The sequence below is a fragment of the Crocuta crocuta genome, unplaced genomic scaffold (genome assembly GCF_008692635.1).
Source record: "Crocuta crocuta isolate KB4526 unplaced genomic scaffold, BGI_CrCroc_1.0 scaffold25, whole genome shotgun sequence".
NCBI classification, from domain to species: domain Eukaryota; kingdom Metazoa; phylum Chordata; class Mammalia; order Carnivora; family Hyaenidae; genus Crocuta; species Crocuta crocuta.
The window spans coordinates 15,037,151-15,054,686 of NW_027532015.1; the positions used below are offsets into that span (position 1 = coordinate 15,037,151).

A 17,536-nucleotide genomic window follows, 5' to 3' on the forward strand; every position below is an offset into this window, starting at 1 on the left:
GCTTAACCATAGGTTTCCTCAGTTTCCTTCTCTATAAAATGGGGATAACAATAGTTCCAGTTTCAAACGGCTGCTCTAAGGATTAAATGTATTAATATATGTGAGTCCTTAGAAGGGTTCCCAGCATATTTAAGCACCAGATAGGGCTGGTTGTCATTACTTCTGTTGCTATCATAACACTGTTACTTTACTCTGGAGGCATCAAGTAAGCTTCCAAATCCAAAGCATAGCCATAGGGCATATCCAAGGAGCCAGAAACATGCTAAGTGGCAGCAGGAAGTTATATGGTGGTTAAAAATGTGCCTTGGATAATTTGGAAGATAAATAAGCATGTGCACAAAGTCCAGCAAGAACTGGGGCTGTTTTTGGTAGAGAGTGATGGGGTGGAGTTGAGTGGAAACATGGCGGGCTTTCAAGTCAGACAGACCTGGGCTTGGACTGAGGTTCTGCCAATGACAAGTGTTGACCTTGAGTAAGTTATGAAATCTCTTTCCACTTTTCCCTAACTATGAGCCAAATGGTGGTGACAACACCCAGCTTGCTGAGTTGTTGAAATGGTTAGAGATAATATACTGAGAGCATCTGGCACGTAGTGGCCACTACAGAAATGGTAGTTCTTATTATATATATAGAAAAAAAAAGCCTATTGAAGATTTTCAACAACTCAAGTCCAGACTGGGATTATTTGAGGCATACGTTAACTGGGGTTTTGCTGATAGGTAACCAAATCAGTAATTTATTTAACAGTTACATGCTCTTGGTTGTTTTCTTTATATAGCTTTTATCTCTTATAAGCATACCTAATTAAGTAAATATTTTTTTCAGTGATTTAAATGGGTAAACCATAGTTTAAAATTAAGATGGGATAATTTAAGATTAACTTGAGGTCTTCATCTACCCTGCTATTTGCCACTTTATGTTGAAGAATATTACAGACTGCCATAATTCAGGGGAAAGGAGGTAGAATATGGAAATAAAGACTTACCTAAAAACCTGTGCAACGTCACCATATCTAACTTGAAATGGTGAATGAGTCCATGGGTGTTGAAGAGGTGGCACAGCAGTGTTACCAGGCTGTTTCCTACAGGAAAACAGTCACCTATTTTAACACATTTTTATCACCGTTAAACTATCAAGACTGAGAAAAGAATCCAAAGTTTCCATAATGAAAGGCCTCTGATAGGTCTCCTTTTTCCTGTTAGTTTTGAACTTTTTCAAGTATAAAGGATACTATTACTATGATTTGATTCTTGGTTTTCTTGTACTGTACAAGTGAAATGAGCTAGCTCAGACCTTCTCTCTCTACCAAAGACAATGAAAGCATTAAGAGTTAGAAGGAGTCTGACTATTGTATCAGGAACACACGCACACACACGAGTGTGTGTGTGTGTGTGTGTGTATGTGTATTTTTTAAAGACATAGTTTAATGGTCACTGGCAATGTGCCTTAAGTTGCTTCCGATTGATTCTTATAGCTACAAGGGTATCAAAGTCACCACATTGCTTAATGGCCATTGCTTGTTCTTTCCATGCAAAGTCAACCAAGATGAGATTTGACCATGAGATAGTTTACAACTTAAGCCAGCAGAGAGGCAAAATTGAAGTAATAGTGACTTGTAAGCATTCAGGAAATATTGTTTCTTTCCTGAATAAAAATATGTTAATTTGTTAAAGAATAATGATTTTGAATTTTAAAAGCATTGTAGAATTTATGAAAGACTTTGAAATGTACCAAGATGATGACTGGAGGTCTTAAGTGGAAAACTAAGTGTTGGCTAAGCATACTCTTCCAGGGCTTCTGATCCAGTACTTCTGTAGCTTCCATTGTCTTTGTAGCTTCCATTTCACAACCCTCAAAGCTGTAGATAGATAACTAATAGCACTGCAAGTTATTCTTATCCATATACATGCAAATGAAATCACCCAGTTGAAAATACAGTTGATTTTCTCTCCCCAGTTTTACAGCTACTTATAAATTCATTTAAGCATCTTACTGTTTATATATGTGTTGTTCTTTGAATCTTCCTTTGAACTAGCTGTAGCATCTTACTGGATCTCTAATTAGCTGAGTTAAATCCTTGACATGTGCTCATTTCTTATTTCTATGAGAGTCATGATTAACTCTCTTTTGAACAAATATCATTGAACAAATCCTTTTGTTCACAGTTAATTTCATCTACTCGTACCCATTTCTCAGTTGATTTGAACAAATGAAATATGAGATTGTGGGATCATCCTTATATGGCTAGTTAGTTTTCCACAGTGTGAAGCTCGGCTTCATGGCCTTAGGCTATATCTCTCAACTGTATGTTATTTGTCAAGTAACAGAATGGTGAGAAAACCATCTGTAATGACATAAAGTACAAGCCTGGTAGACAGTGGGGCACGTAGAGGTCAGCATCAGATATGATTCCTTTCACTGGCTTTCTAAGCCTATCAGCATTTGTTTAATGGGCAGATGAATGTATAATCAAATTTAATTTTCTTAAGCAAAATCTTTATAGGCACTGTGATTTTAAAAGTGAAACCAAGGGGAATGTCTACTTTCCCCTTCAGCTGCAGCCTACACTTTTACACACTGTCATCAGCTAATGTTCTCCTCCAAAGATGCCGAGCCTCTCTGAACAATACCTGCACTGGGGAAGATTCAGGTCATGTAATGAAAATGCACAAACATCTGCCCTATAAGAGTCAAGACTGACCAGATGAGCTTTAATGTTTCTGGTTTTCACCAAGTAACAATGAACTTCCTCCGTCTGGATGTGGCCCAAGTATTCTGCAAGGAAAGAATCTAATCTGTGGTTTCCAAATTCCTTTGGGATCATCAAGGCCAGAAAGAAATGGTCTTAAGATTCTAAGGCCAAATTCAGTCCTTACATTTCATCTGAATCAATTTTCCCTTGCCCTGGCCCTTCTAGAGTGGCTGCAGACTTAAGAAAATGGAAAAAAGGAAGGGAAAAAGAGTAACAGTGTCTGAAAATAGAATTCTTTTGGGTGACTTACCATTTGTCAAGCGATCAAATAAGAAAATGTCAAAATCCCACATTCCCACTTTGGAGAGCATATGCTGAAAAGGCAAACAAAGAAACAGCACTCCAGTGAATCATAACGGAGACTTAAACATTTACTTTGAGACAATGAATTAGACAATTAAAAAGTTGAAATAGTAGCACATTGCTATCTGCTTTGTGGGAAAACAAACCTTACTCTATGTGCTAATAGCAACAGTGTAAAAAGAGCAGGCTCTGGAATCAAACTGGCAAGTTCAGTGTTAGCCGTATCTCTTACTGGCTGTGGGATTTTGGACTAGTTCCTTAACCTCTCTGTACCTCAGATTCCTATATGAAAAATATGGCTGATAATATTATCTACCTCCGAGGATTTTTGTGTGTATTAGATAAGGTAGTATATGTAGAGTGCTTAGAACAGTGTTTGTACATAATAAAGGCACATAAAATTTGCTGTTAAAATTACAGTTCAGTAACATCTCTACCTATTACATACTTAAGGAGAATGTTAACACCAAATTTTTAAAAAAATGAAGTAAAAATGATTGCTGGGCACATTATTCTGCTCAATGTGGACTAAATGTGAAATGATCCACTCTTTCACACTCTTCCTATCACAGAGATAGGAAACTGGAGTAGGCAAATGAAAATATTGGATAATTTAAAGACCTACTGTCCAATGTAGGTTTATCCTATTTTTTTCTTTTTTAAATACCCCATGCTTAGATGGACTTTAATTCTCAAATGCAAAGCTGTGGTTGTGGATTCTATCCTCCCTATGGCTTCTGAGACTGGCCTTCCTCTCCTCTCAAAGACACTGCTTCCTATAAGGACACGCTTACTTATCCTGCCATTATAGGTCTTCCCAGAATCTTCCAATAAAGTCTAAAGGTCTTGTCATGGACAAACACTTTCACAACATTATCAGAAAATAGGCTATCTGTGAGATCCCGAGTGAGTGAGCATTTCACTCAAGTCAAATACTAAAGGCAGGACTAGGACTTGATCCTTGATATCTTCACTTGTGACCCATAGTTCTTTCTACATCTCTCTGTGACCTCTCTTGAGGGGTGGTTGCTAGGGGTGGGGGGTTGGCATGAGAGTGCTCTGTCATTGATGCCCCAGTGCTGGGATCTTAGTCTTGTTCTTTCTCCAACCAACCAGCCAGCCAAACAAACAAACATTCACTCAACCTCAGGCTTTAGATTCTTAGAAGGAGTGATTCCCCCTCCCACTCTTTTTTAGACCTAATATTGGGAATTTGTTCTTCTGATATTACTTGCTGCTTATTCATTAATACTATATATTAATAGTATATATTTCTTAATAGTATAATGTTACATAGCATATAAACTCTAAGACACTTGTTCTGACTTCTGTTTAAACTATGGCAGTTTAGGGGCGCCTGGGTGGCTCTGTCAGTTAAGCGTCCAACTTCAGCTCAGGTCATGATCTTGCAGTTCGTGGGTTTGAGTCCAGCAGCGGGCTCTGTGCTGACAGCTAGTTCAGATCCTGGAGCCTACTTCAGATTCTGTGTCTCTCTCTCTCTCTCTCTGACCCTCCCCTGCTCATGCTATCTCTCCCTATCTCTCAGAAATAAATAAAACATTTTAAAAAATTAAAAAAAATAAACTATGGCAGTTTATCTTGAAATTTAAACTGTTTTGACAGTTTGGGCTAGGGATAACTTGTGAATTTTTTTTTAGTCACATGTTAGTTTCAACCCTTCATCAATGAATTGTAAAAATAATTGTAATATTAGTGAAAATTATTTAAATGAAACAAAAATAATACAAAGGACATTGCATTGTATTGATAGATGTAAGTGGAATTAAGAGTTGGCAATTTTTGGGGGTGCCTGGGTGGCTCAGTTGTTTAAGTACTAGACTCCTGATTTCCACTCAGGTCATGGTCTCATGGTTTGGGAGATGAAGCCCTACATCAGGCTCCATGCTGACAGAGTGGAACCTGCTTGGGATTCTCTCTTTCCCTCTCTCACTGCCCCTTCCCTGCTCTCTCTTCCTCTCTCTCTCAAAAAAATAAAATAAAAGAAACATTAAAAAAAAGAGTTGGTAATTATTGGGTTAATTTCAGTATAGCTATTACAATGAGATAATTCAATGGGTTTAAAGATTTAGTGATTCTCTCATTGGTAATCGATCAGTCCAAAATTTTACTTAGTGTTGTGCAAAAACGTTTTGTCCATTTGTAAAAATGAAAACAGCTAGCACGTGCTAGGTATGAATATAAAAAAATGTAAACATGCTTTACCTTATTTAATCTCTACATCACCCCTATGGGTAGGTGTTTCTGTTAACTTCATTTTATATTTGAGGAAAAGTACAGATGTGTTGACTAACTAGCCAGAATCACAGAGCGTCTCAGTGGCAGAAGTTGGACTCCCACCCCAGTGTTATCAACTGAGGCACATGTCCTTGGCCCCTGGCCTGCTGGAAGGCAACAGAGAGGTAACTGACTCACCCTTGCTTGTCCAAGATAGTCTTCATCCAGCAGGTGGAGAGGGGCTTGTGGTATAATTCCACGAAGCAGCCTTGATGCATGGAAGTATCTCTGAAAGCTTAACAGTCTTTTCACCTTTTTCTTGGTGCCAATTTCCCCTGAGTGTGTTGTATCTGTGGAAAGTAATCAAATACAGAAGTTATATATTTAATAAACCCTAGTTTCTCCACTACATAAAAATACAATGTATTATAAAGGAGATAAATTGAAAAGATGCTCTTAGTGCTTTCTTAAATATGGTCTATTAATTCTACATTTGAAGCTCTTCTAGAACAAAAATGACCTTTCTTATATTTTACATTCATTAAAATACCAAGATATTTCTGAATGTAATTTTGGAAGACATGAAATATATAAATTAAAAGCTTCATTTTCTTATTAATGACACTAGTAAGTGAAATCCGCATACTTTTGCATGGATTTGAAAGGAATGGTTATGCTTCTTTCTGTGATATTAAAACCAAGGCTCCAAAATTTAGGCCAGGTTCTAATCCTACACCTTGTGAATTAAATAGACATAATTTAGACATAAGGAAAATGTTTCCTATGTCCCAGGAACATCAGTGCCAAAGGAATCAATACTCCCAGTTCAAAGAGGACCTAGATTTCCCTGACGAGGAAAATCGAGCAGAGAGGGTGTCTACTTTCTAATGGAGTATATTCTCTTTTACTGGTGGCCATGAAAGTCTGATCCTGTCAGTAGAGATATTTTAATACTCATGTGACATGTGCCTTTCAAAACCTGACTGTTGACATCGTGGTGACTGTACAGAAATACCCCAAGCACATTATCTGAATGCCTGTCAAGGTATGTCTTATCACAGCTGAAATTCTATGAATCACTCCAGGGTCACATAAGTGACATCTGCTGCCCGTTTTGAATCTGGAGTCAACTGAACACTCTAGTAGAAAATTGTGAAGTTCATCTATAAAGAAATTTTGGATTCTTTGATGCTTCCTCCCATCTTCCCCATCTCCCTTAGGGAACTCAGAATCACAATGGATAGAGAAACAGAGGAAACAGTGGGCAATGTGGCCTTCCCCAATGGGAGTGACCTAGCAAAATCAGTTGGTTTCTTAGGTTTTATGATACATGCTAAGGCTTAATTCAGGGCAGGCAAAACCTGCTGTTCTCTGGAAATGCTGGCTGGCTGAAATTCTTTCTATTTTTTAAAAAAATATTTATTTTGGGGAGAGTGCATTCTGAGGAGGGGCAGAGAGATGGAGACAAAGGATCTGAAGTGGGCTCTGTGCTGACAGGCTGACAGCAGTGAGCATGATGTGGGGCTTGAACTCAGGAACCAGGAGATCATGACCTGAGCCAGAGTTGGATGTTCAACTGACTGAGCCACCTGGGTGCCATGAAATTCTTTCTATTTTTAGAATGGAGCTAGATTTCAAGTATGGAAAGAGGCAAACATGCACCAGTAGAGAGAAGAGGAATATAATTGAATTTGGGTGTTAGGCACACACAAAAATGAAAAATGCTATACATGGACTCAATTCTACTAGTGGGTTCTCATTCATTTCTATCAGTTTATCAAGTCAAAGTACAGGATGAAGTGGGTCATCGTTTACTTAAAAAATAGATGCACAGTGAGATCCTTTGGTTCTAGGTCCTACAGGAAGCAAAACAGAGATCCCTGTACTCATGAAGTTTACGTTCCAGCCCAAAGAAACATGCAATAAACACAGAAAAAGTAATTCATGAAAATGTGTTAGAAGGATTAAGTGCAATGGGGAAAAGAAAGAAAAACAGAAAATGAGGGACCAGAAGTTCTGTGTTTAGATAGTCAAGGTTGGCTTTATTGGAGGGTACAATTTAATCAATTGAAGGAGACGAGGAAGCTGGCCAAGCAGATATCTGGGAAAATACTTTCCGTACAGGGGGACCAGCCTGAATGCCCCTAGAATGAGAGTATGGCTGGCATGCTGGCATGTTGGAGGAGCAGCAGGACTTCCACGTGGATGGGATAGAGAGGAAGGGGGGGGGGTAATAGTTGAGGTCTCAGAGCAAAGGAGGGCATGAGTATTACACAGGGTCCTCTAGGCCATTGCAACCAATTGGGCTCTACCCTGAGTGAGATGAGGAGGCATTGCAAAGTTCTGGGTGAAGAGGGATATGATCACACTTACATTTCAAAAGAGTCATGCTGTGTTGGGAGCAGATTGTAAGAGAAAGCTTTGGTGTAGTGAGACCTGTTATGAGGCCATTGGAATGATCCAGAAAGATGATGGCTGCTGAGATCATGGGGGTACTAGTGGAAGGACCAGAAGTGGAGCGAGGGAAGGATCCAGAGTATATTTTGGGTGCTTCCAAGTTTTTCCCCTGAATTAACTGGGAGAATGGAGCTGCTATCCCCTGAGATGGGAAAGCTGCAGGAGGAGCGGGTGTGTGGGAGATGCCAGTTTTGCACGTGCTGAATTTGGATGTCTACTGGAAAGTCAGGTGGAGACATCAGGTAGAAATGAGTAACTATAAAACCCAGAGGTTAGGGGAGAAGACTGGGTTAGAGATACAAATCTGGGAGTTGTCAGATGAGATTACCTAGCGAGTGAGCATGTATGTAGATGAGAAAAGCATCAGAGTCTGAGTTCTGCAATATTTCAACTTTAAAAGGATTTAGAGAAGAGCAGAGAAAAATCAAAGGAGACTAAGGAGGAGTATCCAGTGGGTATGGGGAAAAAATTCCATCCTTTCCTAGAAGCCTAGTGAAGACAATATTGCAAGGAGGAAGATGTGGTCCTCAGTATCAAATGCTGCTAATAGATCAAGTACAATGAAGACTGAAAATGGACCATGGGTGTATAGCTTTTGTCAAAATTAACTGAATTATGCTTTTAATAGAGCACACTTTATCCAACCCGGAAACAACAACACCCTAGTCACACATCTAGCGTCCAGATTTTGTTTTTAAAAGACTATTTCTCACTAAAAGGAGCCAGATCACTTTGATGAAATGGTCAAATCTAGGACCAAGGCAGCAAAGTATAAGAAGGACTGTAATTTCTTATAATGACAGACAAATAGGGAGAGGTCAATAAATGATGAGATCATTTAAACGTGACAGAGGAGATGACCTGAAAGGGGTCCCTCTGAGCAAATAGCAGAAACTTTGAGCATCAGCATAAATAATGGAAGAGTAGGTTGTAAACCACTGACTGAAAGAAGAATCCATGAGTCCATACTGATGGATAAGCAACTAAGTAAGTAAATAAATAAGAAGAGAAAGCTCTTTCTTGAGGAGAGTGTGAACCAATAAGGTCATAAAATTACCGTTTTGCAACTTTTATGGTCATAATTGCTTCAGGCCAAAATCATCAATGGACACTAAAATTATTCATTGAAAGTTTAAAAGGCAACAGGATAATTTATAGTATCAAAGTATCTCCTTAGAGATTTACTAATTGGAAAGAAAAATATGCATAGCTTTTTAGCAAACAAATGTAAGGGGGCACCATCTTCATGAAACAGTCAAAGTTCACACCACCAATAATGGAAGAAGGTGACATTACATGCCTCCTGGTGTAACACACTGAGGATGCGATGTTGCCAATGCTGTGTTCCTACTCCAAATGTACAGCCAACCCCCAGAAAGAGGGAACATCAGAAAAAGCTAAGTTGAAAGACTCTCTATAAAATAATCAGTTTGTGCTCTTAACAAATGTTGATGTTGTGAAAGTCAAAGATGGCCTCTGGTATTGTTTTATGGTAAATGGATACCAGATATTGAGCTCTAAATGCATTTGCATGACTCTGAATGGGATCCTGGATCAGAAAATTTTTCCAAAAATGACTTTATTAGGATAATTTGTAAAGTTTGGACATGGATGTATATATGATTTAGTCATATTCTATCTATAAATTTCTTGAATTTGATAACTGAACTGTGGTTATGCAAAAGAATGCCTTTTTCCTAAGAAAAGACATGCTGAAATATTTAAGGATAAAGAGGCATGATGTGTGCAATCAGTTCTCAAGTGGTTATGAAAAAATATACAGCAAAGACAAATAGGCCAAAAAAACAATTGGTGCATCTGGGTAAAGAGTATATGAATGTTATCCTATCCTTGAAAATTTTCTGTAAATTTGAAGGTATTTTATAACAAAGAGTTTAAGAAGAGAGAGAACGAGAAGAGAAATCTCAGGCAATGCTATCAAGTGTAGACAGCCCAAGGAGTTTTGCTACATAGGGGAGGAAAGAAATGTGGTTATGGTTCTATGTAGAATTAAATAGAATGAAATCAAGTATATCAATAAGTAAATGAAATGAGTTATTCCCATGTTATGTATAACTCTAAAAGTAAATAGCCATACAATGATTGATTCCATTTTTAGCATTCTATGAAAATGCCCCCATTCTGAAATACTAAAAGAAAATCTCCTATGTAGCTGACAGTATTTACATAATAGCACCAGAAGTAAACAAGATAAGCCCGAATGATGGAAATATGCCACAAACATAGCAGATTCAAATTATGGACTACAGTTGACTCTTTACCAATGTAGGAACTCGGGGTCCCACCAGCTGTGTAGTTGAAAATCTGTATGTAACTTTGGCCACCTCAAAAACGTAACTGCTAGTAGCCTGCGGTTTACTGGAAGGCTTACTGATAACATAAACAGTTGATTAACACATATTTTGTATGTTACATGTATTATATACTATATCTTACAATAAAGTAAACTAGAGAAAATGTTAATAAGAAAATCATAAGGAAGAGACAATAATCCCTTGACAGTGCTGTATTATATTTATTGAGAAAAATCTTTGTTAGGGAACCCACACAGTTCAAACTCATGTTGTTCAAATATCAACTGTATTCCTTTGTAAACATCCATCCAGCTTTCTAAGTGGTGTAATACTTTAAACAGATTCACAGGTAAGATAATGAAACTTAAGTTACATATAGTAAATACAGATGACAGGAAATAGTGGTTTCTATTCATTGAAATTACCATGTTGACTAAAATATTGCTAATCTACTGATGATTTGAGCTAGAAGTATCAAGTATTAACTTAGATCCATTTTGCCCTTAAGCCAAAGAAGCAAATGGCAAGATTCCCTTCTTCACCACTTTATTTTTTTCACCCTGTAGTCAAACAGATAGCAGTCCATCAACATGCCAGAATGTAAGTCTGTTTTGATCTTTATTTAAATTTTTGCTATTTTGGGGCATTAATTGTTATTTAAAAACTATTGCTTTAAAATAAGATATATCTTGATTATTGAGCTATCTGGCATCCTCTCTAATTTGGAGTATGAAGTAAGTACCCCACTGCCCTAGTTCTCACCCTGTCTTGCATCTTGGGAGCAAAAGCTCAGATAATGTAAATCATGTTCAATGTTAAAATAAATCTAGACAATAAAACCATCTCATGTTTCATTTTGTATGGTAGCCTGTAAGTTTAAAAAAGGTAGCATATAATGTTATTCACGTTTTCAAAGTTTTAGAACAAATTGGTTTTCAAGTTTTAGAACAAACTGGTTATCATGAGGTATATTCTTTATTCGCGCAGTTCCAAACTTACTGAGATTGGCAATCAGCGATCTGTCCCGCTGCAGTGTTAATTGGTAGCCATTTTTTTTCTCAAATACCAAGGCAAGCCAAGACTATGCCATTGAGCACTTCTATCTGGGTTATTCTTTAATAGGTAAGGACATATTTCAGAATTGATGTCAGGTAGCCACTTATAAAAACAAGGGTTTAATTTTATTTGAAGACATACATGAAGCTAAATGAAAAAATCCTCAAGCTAGCTCTCTGGAAAGGGGAAGAATAGTCAATAATGCAAGAAAAATAAATGTATTCAAAACAATATTAATAACTTAATTATTACATTAATTAATACAGTTCCCTAACTGTAATTTAGGGAACACTTTGTGCTTTGTGAGATAATGACAAATAAGGATATGAGCTGAAGGTACAGTTGGGAGAAAAACATCCATGTAAGAAAAAACACATGAATAGATTGCTATGTTGTATGCTAGTACCAGGCACTGTTTTTTCAAGTGTTGAAATGTGTTATACAATTATTGAATAACATTGGATACATTTGTTTCCAAAAGGACTCTCAGTGAATAACTGTCATATTGACTTTGGTAATTAGGAGTATAGTGATATGCATATCTGGGTAGAAATTTAAATGATTAACTAAGCTTCACTTTACAGATAGTTCGGCGAAATTCAGCTCGTGAAAATTTAGAGAGTCTTAGCAATGTGCCTAATAATGAATTGCTGTTTATATAATATCTTTACATAATTAAAAAATCATTACTTAAAGGCATTCACAGTTATTCTAATGGTGTTTTACTTGTTTGGATTTTGTTGTTTTACAGGCTATCAGTACCTGAATTTTCATTTGGAACAGTTAAAATGGTGCTCCAAATAGTTTCATTGCCTCATCTATGTGTGCATTGAGCCGGACTGTGAAATTCATTTTCTGCTCACTTGTTCATTTATAAATTTCACAAATATGTACATATGAACACATTTCTGCACTATTTAGACACTAATTTAGAGTTACAAAGTTTATCTTGGCACTGATTATATGGTAGTTTTCAAATTTCACAAGTTGAGGTTGGCTTAAATACAAAAAATGTTAATAAAAATTATTTTCATTTTGAGTACCTTCTTCATGGCATATTCTCTTTATAAGGGCCAATAAATTTTGGTACGAGGAGAAACCTTAAGCCCAGAATAAATATCTAGGATAAGAAAATCTATAAGCGTACTTACTGTTTCTGTCAACATATAACTCTTGCTTATACAGAAGCAAGGTCTGTATCAACTGTTTCCTGAATCTGAAATAGTTAGTAATTGGTGCAGAAATAAAGCAGGTGCTATAAGAACAAAGAATGCCTTTATATTTAAGTGAGCAGAATTTGCCTCAAGCAAACATGGAGACCCAGCTCCACAAACTTAATATCAATACTTTCTGAGCATTAATCCACCTGAATCTTTTAAATAATGTGTTAGTAATAAATGCCCTACTCTGATAATCACTGTACTCATTTTAATACCTATATTATATAATAATAATAATAATGAAATCCTTTGCTGGGTTAGTGGCTATTCATAGGCTTTGTTATTCTTCTTTTATAGGATTTTTAACATGTTTTGCACCAAGGTAGCAATAACTTATTACCCTCCAAGAGCAGAAATCATCTCATCAAACTTTGCAATTGTAGTGTAAGCCCTGACAGCTTTTTAAATTCTGTTTTGGTAATGCCAGTGCCTGACTTGAACATTGCTTGCAGGAGCATTCACTTCAAAGGGGCATCCACTTCAAAGAAGTCTCTTCCAAATAAACACATTGCCAGCCACAGAACTAAATAAAGAGCCAGGTCGCCTCCCTTCCACTGAGGCTCCCTTGTTTGAGTGCTCTTGGTTGATTTCGATAACTAACCATGTGGGCCACTTATTTTTTTTCTTCCTGTGCTTTAAATTCCCCGCTCTTACATTTTAAAGTCACCAATAAAGAACTGAGTCTGCAAAACCTTAGGTTCCCACCCCGATCCTGATAGAAAAAAACAAACCCTAGCCTGTGCTCAGATACTCTCTTTCTACCCATGACTTTGAGATGTGGCCCCACATGTGCTGTGTAATATCCAGGTCCTGTAAGTAATAAACCTTTACTTTTTTCAAAGTTTCTTGAACTACTGAAGGGTATCTTGCAATCATAATAAGAACCACAAGCGTTCGTCCAGCCAGAACATTAGCTATTGATAGGCTGAGTAATCCCTTGTATTTAGTACATAATCTTTCACGTAATGGAAACTCCATGCACAGTTTGTTGATTTAACTTGAACTAATTATCTCAGTTGACAGAAATACCATCATCAAATGCCCTTTTAAAATAATAAACCAATTTAAAAAGTGCAAAATGCTAGAACTTATAGGTTAGTTCTGAAATCATTTTCTCAAACCCTCAAATGGAGTCCCAGGGCCCAGGTCCTTCGGCTACCACTGCTTCTGTGATTGGCTCCCACTGTAACACCCAACTGTGTTCTGTATGATTGCAAATTCACTCTTATTTACACATCTGATGCTCTAATTAGGCTGTACTGGTTTTGGAGGCCATATTCCTGCTAGTTTTCTTTGAATTTCCACAATATCCTGCGAGTCATAGTGTTAAATACACGATGAAGAGATTAAGTGACTTTCCTGTGTCGTCTGTGCTCCAGTTTCAAGTTCCAGAATAATAAGTCTTGGAGAAATCAGGTTGAAATTCTAGTTTTAAATATGTAGGTTTTAAAAAGATGAGAAAAAGTTAACTCATTTGATTTCAGGTGTCCTGGAGGACAAATGAGCAGATTTATAGCACAGCTCTCTCTTGCTACCAATTCTATGAGCTCAGGGTTCAGGATCCCTGCAAAGTTGGAAACGTAGTGGAGTTTTCCAGAATGGAAATTTTCTTGAGAAACATAGGGTTTAAGACTGAAACAACTTATTCTAAGATGCAATTGCCCTGTAGATATAATTTTAAGTGAACAACTTTAAAAGGTGAAAAAAATTAAAGATGCTGTATAGAAAAAATAATATCGATGATTTCTAAAATGTACAATGTGAGATTGTAGTCCTCTTGACGAAGTGCTAAAGACATCAGCCTCTGAATAAGACCAGTGCTCCTCTCAACATATTAAATACTTCAATTCATTTTCATTTGCTTTTAGCAAATTTCATACTTCAGACTTGGCTATAATGACATCAGTACTCAAATTCCACCTTTCAGAGTTTAGCATCTCTAGGTATTAAAGTCTGCATTTAGTCAAAAAAGAGCTAGCTGCCAAAAAGCCTTGTAAAATACATTACTATTTCTATCCCAGTCTTTCAAAAATCATCAGAGGTCATAAATGGCCATTTTGATTATTTCTTCCTGTATATATATATTTCTTCCTATATATATATATATCCCCAGCCCTCAGAAAATGGTGGGGAGGGCTGATAACAAGCAAGGGTATTATTTGACCTGTAGCATCAAATGTGGAGACTGTGTGCACATGGAGGGACACATTTTTAAGACATAGTCATTACAAATGACCTTTGAAATCCTGAACAGTTGGATTGAGATAAAATACAAATTAAATTCCTTAACATCTAGGGCACTTCATAGGCTTAGTCTTTAATAGAAAAGGAAGAAAATCAGTGGTGATATCAAAAAGCTAATACAAATACATATAACATAACGTCGTCAACAACAACAACAAAACACTGGGAGACAAAAAGGAAAGAAAGAAAGAGAAAATAAACTCAAAGTACACCATCACCTTAAAATGTAACTTGAAATTGAGAAATCAATTTGAGTTAAAAGCAGCTGAGTTATTTTAAGTTCTGTAAAATCAGGTCTTGAATAGAGATGTATGAAAGCCCCATGTCATTAGCTCTTCTGTGTACAACAAATACTCACGACTCCTTGATGGCTGTCACTAGAAGAACAGCTTTGCGTCAACACTGCCATAGAGTGGGAGGAGGAGGCGGAAGAGGAAAGTCTTTAAGACAGGGGAAATTGTTTCTCTAGTTCTACTTTTTAAAAAAAAAATTTAAAAAATGTTTTTATTTATTTCTGAGAGAGAGAGAGAGAGAGAGAGAGAGAGACAGCGTGAGCAGGGGAGGGTCAGAGAGAGAGGGAGACACGGAATCTGAAACAGGCTCCGGGCTCTCAGCACTGTGCCGGACGCGGGGCTGGAACCCACGAACGGTGAGATCACGACCTGAGCTGAAGTCGGATGCTCAACTGACTGAGCCACCCAGGTGCCCCTAGTTCTACTTTTTAATGTGTTTATTTTTCTTTTCTTTTTAATGTTTATTTATTTATTTTGAGAGAGAAAGAGTGTAAGTGAGGGAGGGGCAGAGAGAGATGGAGGGAAAGAATCCCCTGGAGCAGACTCTGTTCTGTAGGCAAAGATCCGAACGTGTGGCTTGATCCCATGACCTGGGATCATGACCTGAGCTGAAATAAAGAATCCGTTGCTCAACTGACTGAGCCACCCAGGCACCCCTAACGTTGATTTTTTTTCAATTGCCATTTCTCTTTCATGTTCTTGGCAGTGAAGAGGATACCAGCATACCTGATCGGAGTCATGGAAGAGAATGAACTCCTCTTGTTTCCTGTCTCCACACCTGCTGCATCAGTGCTAGGAAATGTGCTCAGAAAGTATTCATGAAGGTCAAATGCTTGTCCCCAGCCACACAACACACTGGTTTTTGGCAAAATGTGCTGTTTTTGGCCTGTTGCTTTGCCCACCATACAATCCATTCCAGCCTAAGGTTATGGATCTCTAACTTCCTGGGTTCAGGGATGATTGGAAAACTATTACTTCCTTTTTGTAAAGGAGGAGGAAAGTCCTTTAAAATAAGATCTTAAGACTCCTTAGGCAATAGAGAGGTTTTTCAAAAATCCCAGTTTGAATGAAATTTGAATGAATTAGTAAGAAGCGGATCAAATTTCCTCAGTCCTAAAGGAGAAATACACGCCAGGCACAATGTGGTTTTATTGAACTCTCCGCTTCTCCGAGTTTGAAATGTTTAGCAAATCCTGAGTTTTGAGGGCAATGGTTTGTGGTGAGCAAATTGAGGTCACCAAACTGTAGTTGATTCTAAGTCTCTAGAGGTTAAAAACTGCTGCATTAACTCCCTGCTTCTCAGCATATATTTAAAATAAGTGTGGTCTTTTATCTGGAGATAGATGTTTGAATTGCTCCATTTCACTACAAAAATTCCAGATGTGTGTTGTAATGTGCATTGACTCCTCTGCTTTCACTCAGTCTGCTACTTCTTCGCTTTTCTGTCCCAGGATATTGGAAAAACCCTCTGATCGCCCCCAGTTGTCCCATCCAATCTATTCACCCACCACCGACAGATTTATTCCTCAAGCACAATCCCGACCGTGTCAGCCCTCTGCTCCAAATTCTTCAGTGGCTCCCCAGTGTCTACTTAGGTAAGTTCATATTATTTATTCTGGTATTCATGGCTCTCCAAATGTGATGCCAACTTATTTTTTTCATTTTTATCTCCTGCCAGCCCCCTTGCAGATAAATAGGTCTCTGTTTTTGCTGTTTTCTACCTCCGACCAGGTCCCCAATGGTTTTCTGCTTCTGTATTGATTCCCACATTCCTTTTCCATTGAGTATTATCTTTACCTGCTGACATGCTGTGTACCTCAAGTATTTCCTCCTCACTTCCCAGTCAGATGCCTTCAGGTCCTTCTGGGAGCCCTCCTAAATGCACTGCAGTTGGTGTGGTAGTAACAGGTGTTCTTAGCTCTCTGACTAGGCAGCAGGTGCTGTGCTCCCTTGTAAGCCCTGTCAGGATATGGCCACGTCTTACATAGTGTGTGGACTGGCTAAAAAGCTGCTTATTGAATGAAGAAATGAAAGGATGAGGTGATTGTTAATTGAGGTGCAAGGTTTTTATTTTTCCTGTCTTACTGCAGCCTACTACTTTACTTCCAAATAGGTACCATGGGATTGTAAGATTGAATGAATTATCCAGAACAGGAAGGATTCATTCATCTAACAACAGACAACAGGAGTGATCCTCTGTGCAGAAGAACTTGAACTTCTAGTTATTTTCTCAATTTGTTCGATTTTCTGCAATGATTATAAGTGCATCTTGAGAATGGTCGTAGATTAGTGCTGGGTTTATCCATTGGGAGAAGTCTGGATAAGAACATGTATCTTGAAAAATGTCCAGAAAAGGATCCTTTATAGTTTATTCTTTGGAAAGTACGTGCATCTTAAGTGAATTCCTTTTCTTGTTTAGGCTACAAAGACTACTTGAATGATATTTCACCTGTGTGAATTCTTTGATTTAATGGATTGAATCAAGTGGGTGTTAGACGTGGTGGGAGTAGAACTCTTTAAATGTAAATATCCCGGGCGCCTGGGTGGCTCAGTCGGTTGAGCATCTGACTCGGGTTCGTGGGTTCGAGCCCTGCGTCGGGCTCTGTGCTGACAGCTAGCTCAGAGCCTGGACCCTGTTTCAGATTTGTGTCTCTCTCTCTC

At 37.8% G+C, this 17,536-nt stretch overlaps 1 protein-coding gene across 3 annotated transcripts in view; it reads right to left on the reverse strand.

Moving 5' to 3' along the window:
* The window catches only part of PDE7B (phosphodiesterase 7B), a 326,628-nt gene that overhangs the window by 32,205 nt on the left and 276,887 nt on the right, over nt 1-17,536 (reverse strand). For all 3 annotated transcript variants that reach the window (XM_077776126.1, XM_077776125.1, XM_077776127.1), the window contains 3 exons: nt 5,489-5,640; nt 3,003-3,066; nt 986-1,081 (listed from right to left, as the gene is read on the reverse strand). In XM_077776126.1, coding sequence (XP_077632252.1) covers nt 986-1,081; nt 3,003-3,066; nt 5,489-5,640 — 312 coding nt within the window. The remainder of the gene's footprint in view (nt 1-985; nt 1,082-3,002; nt 3,067-5,488; nt 5,641-17,536) is intronic.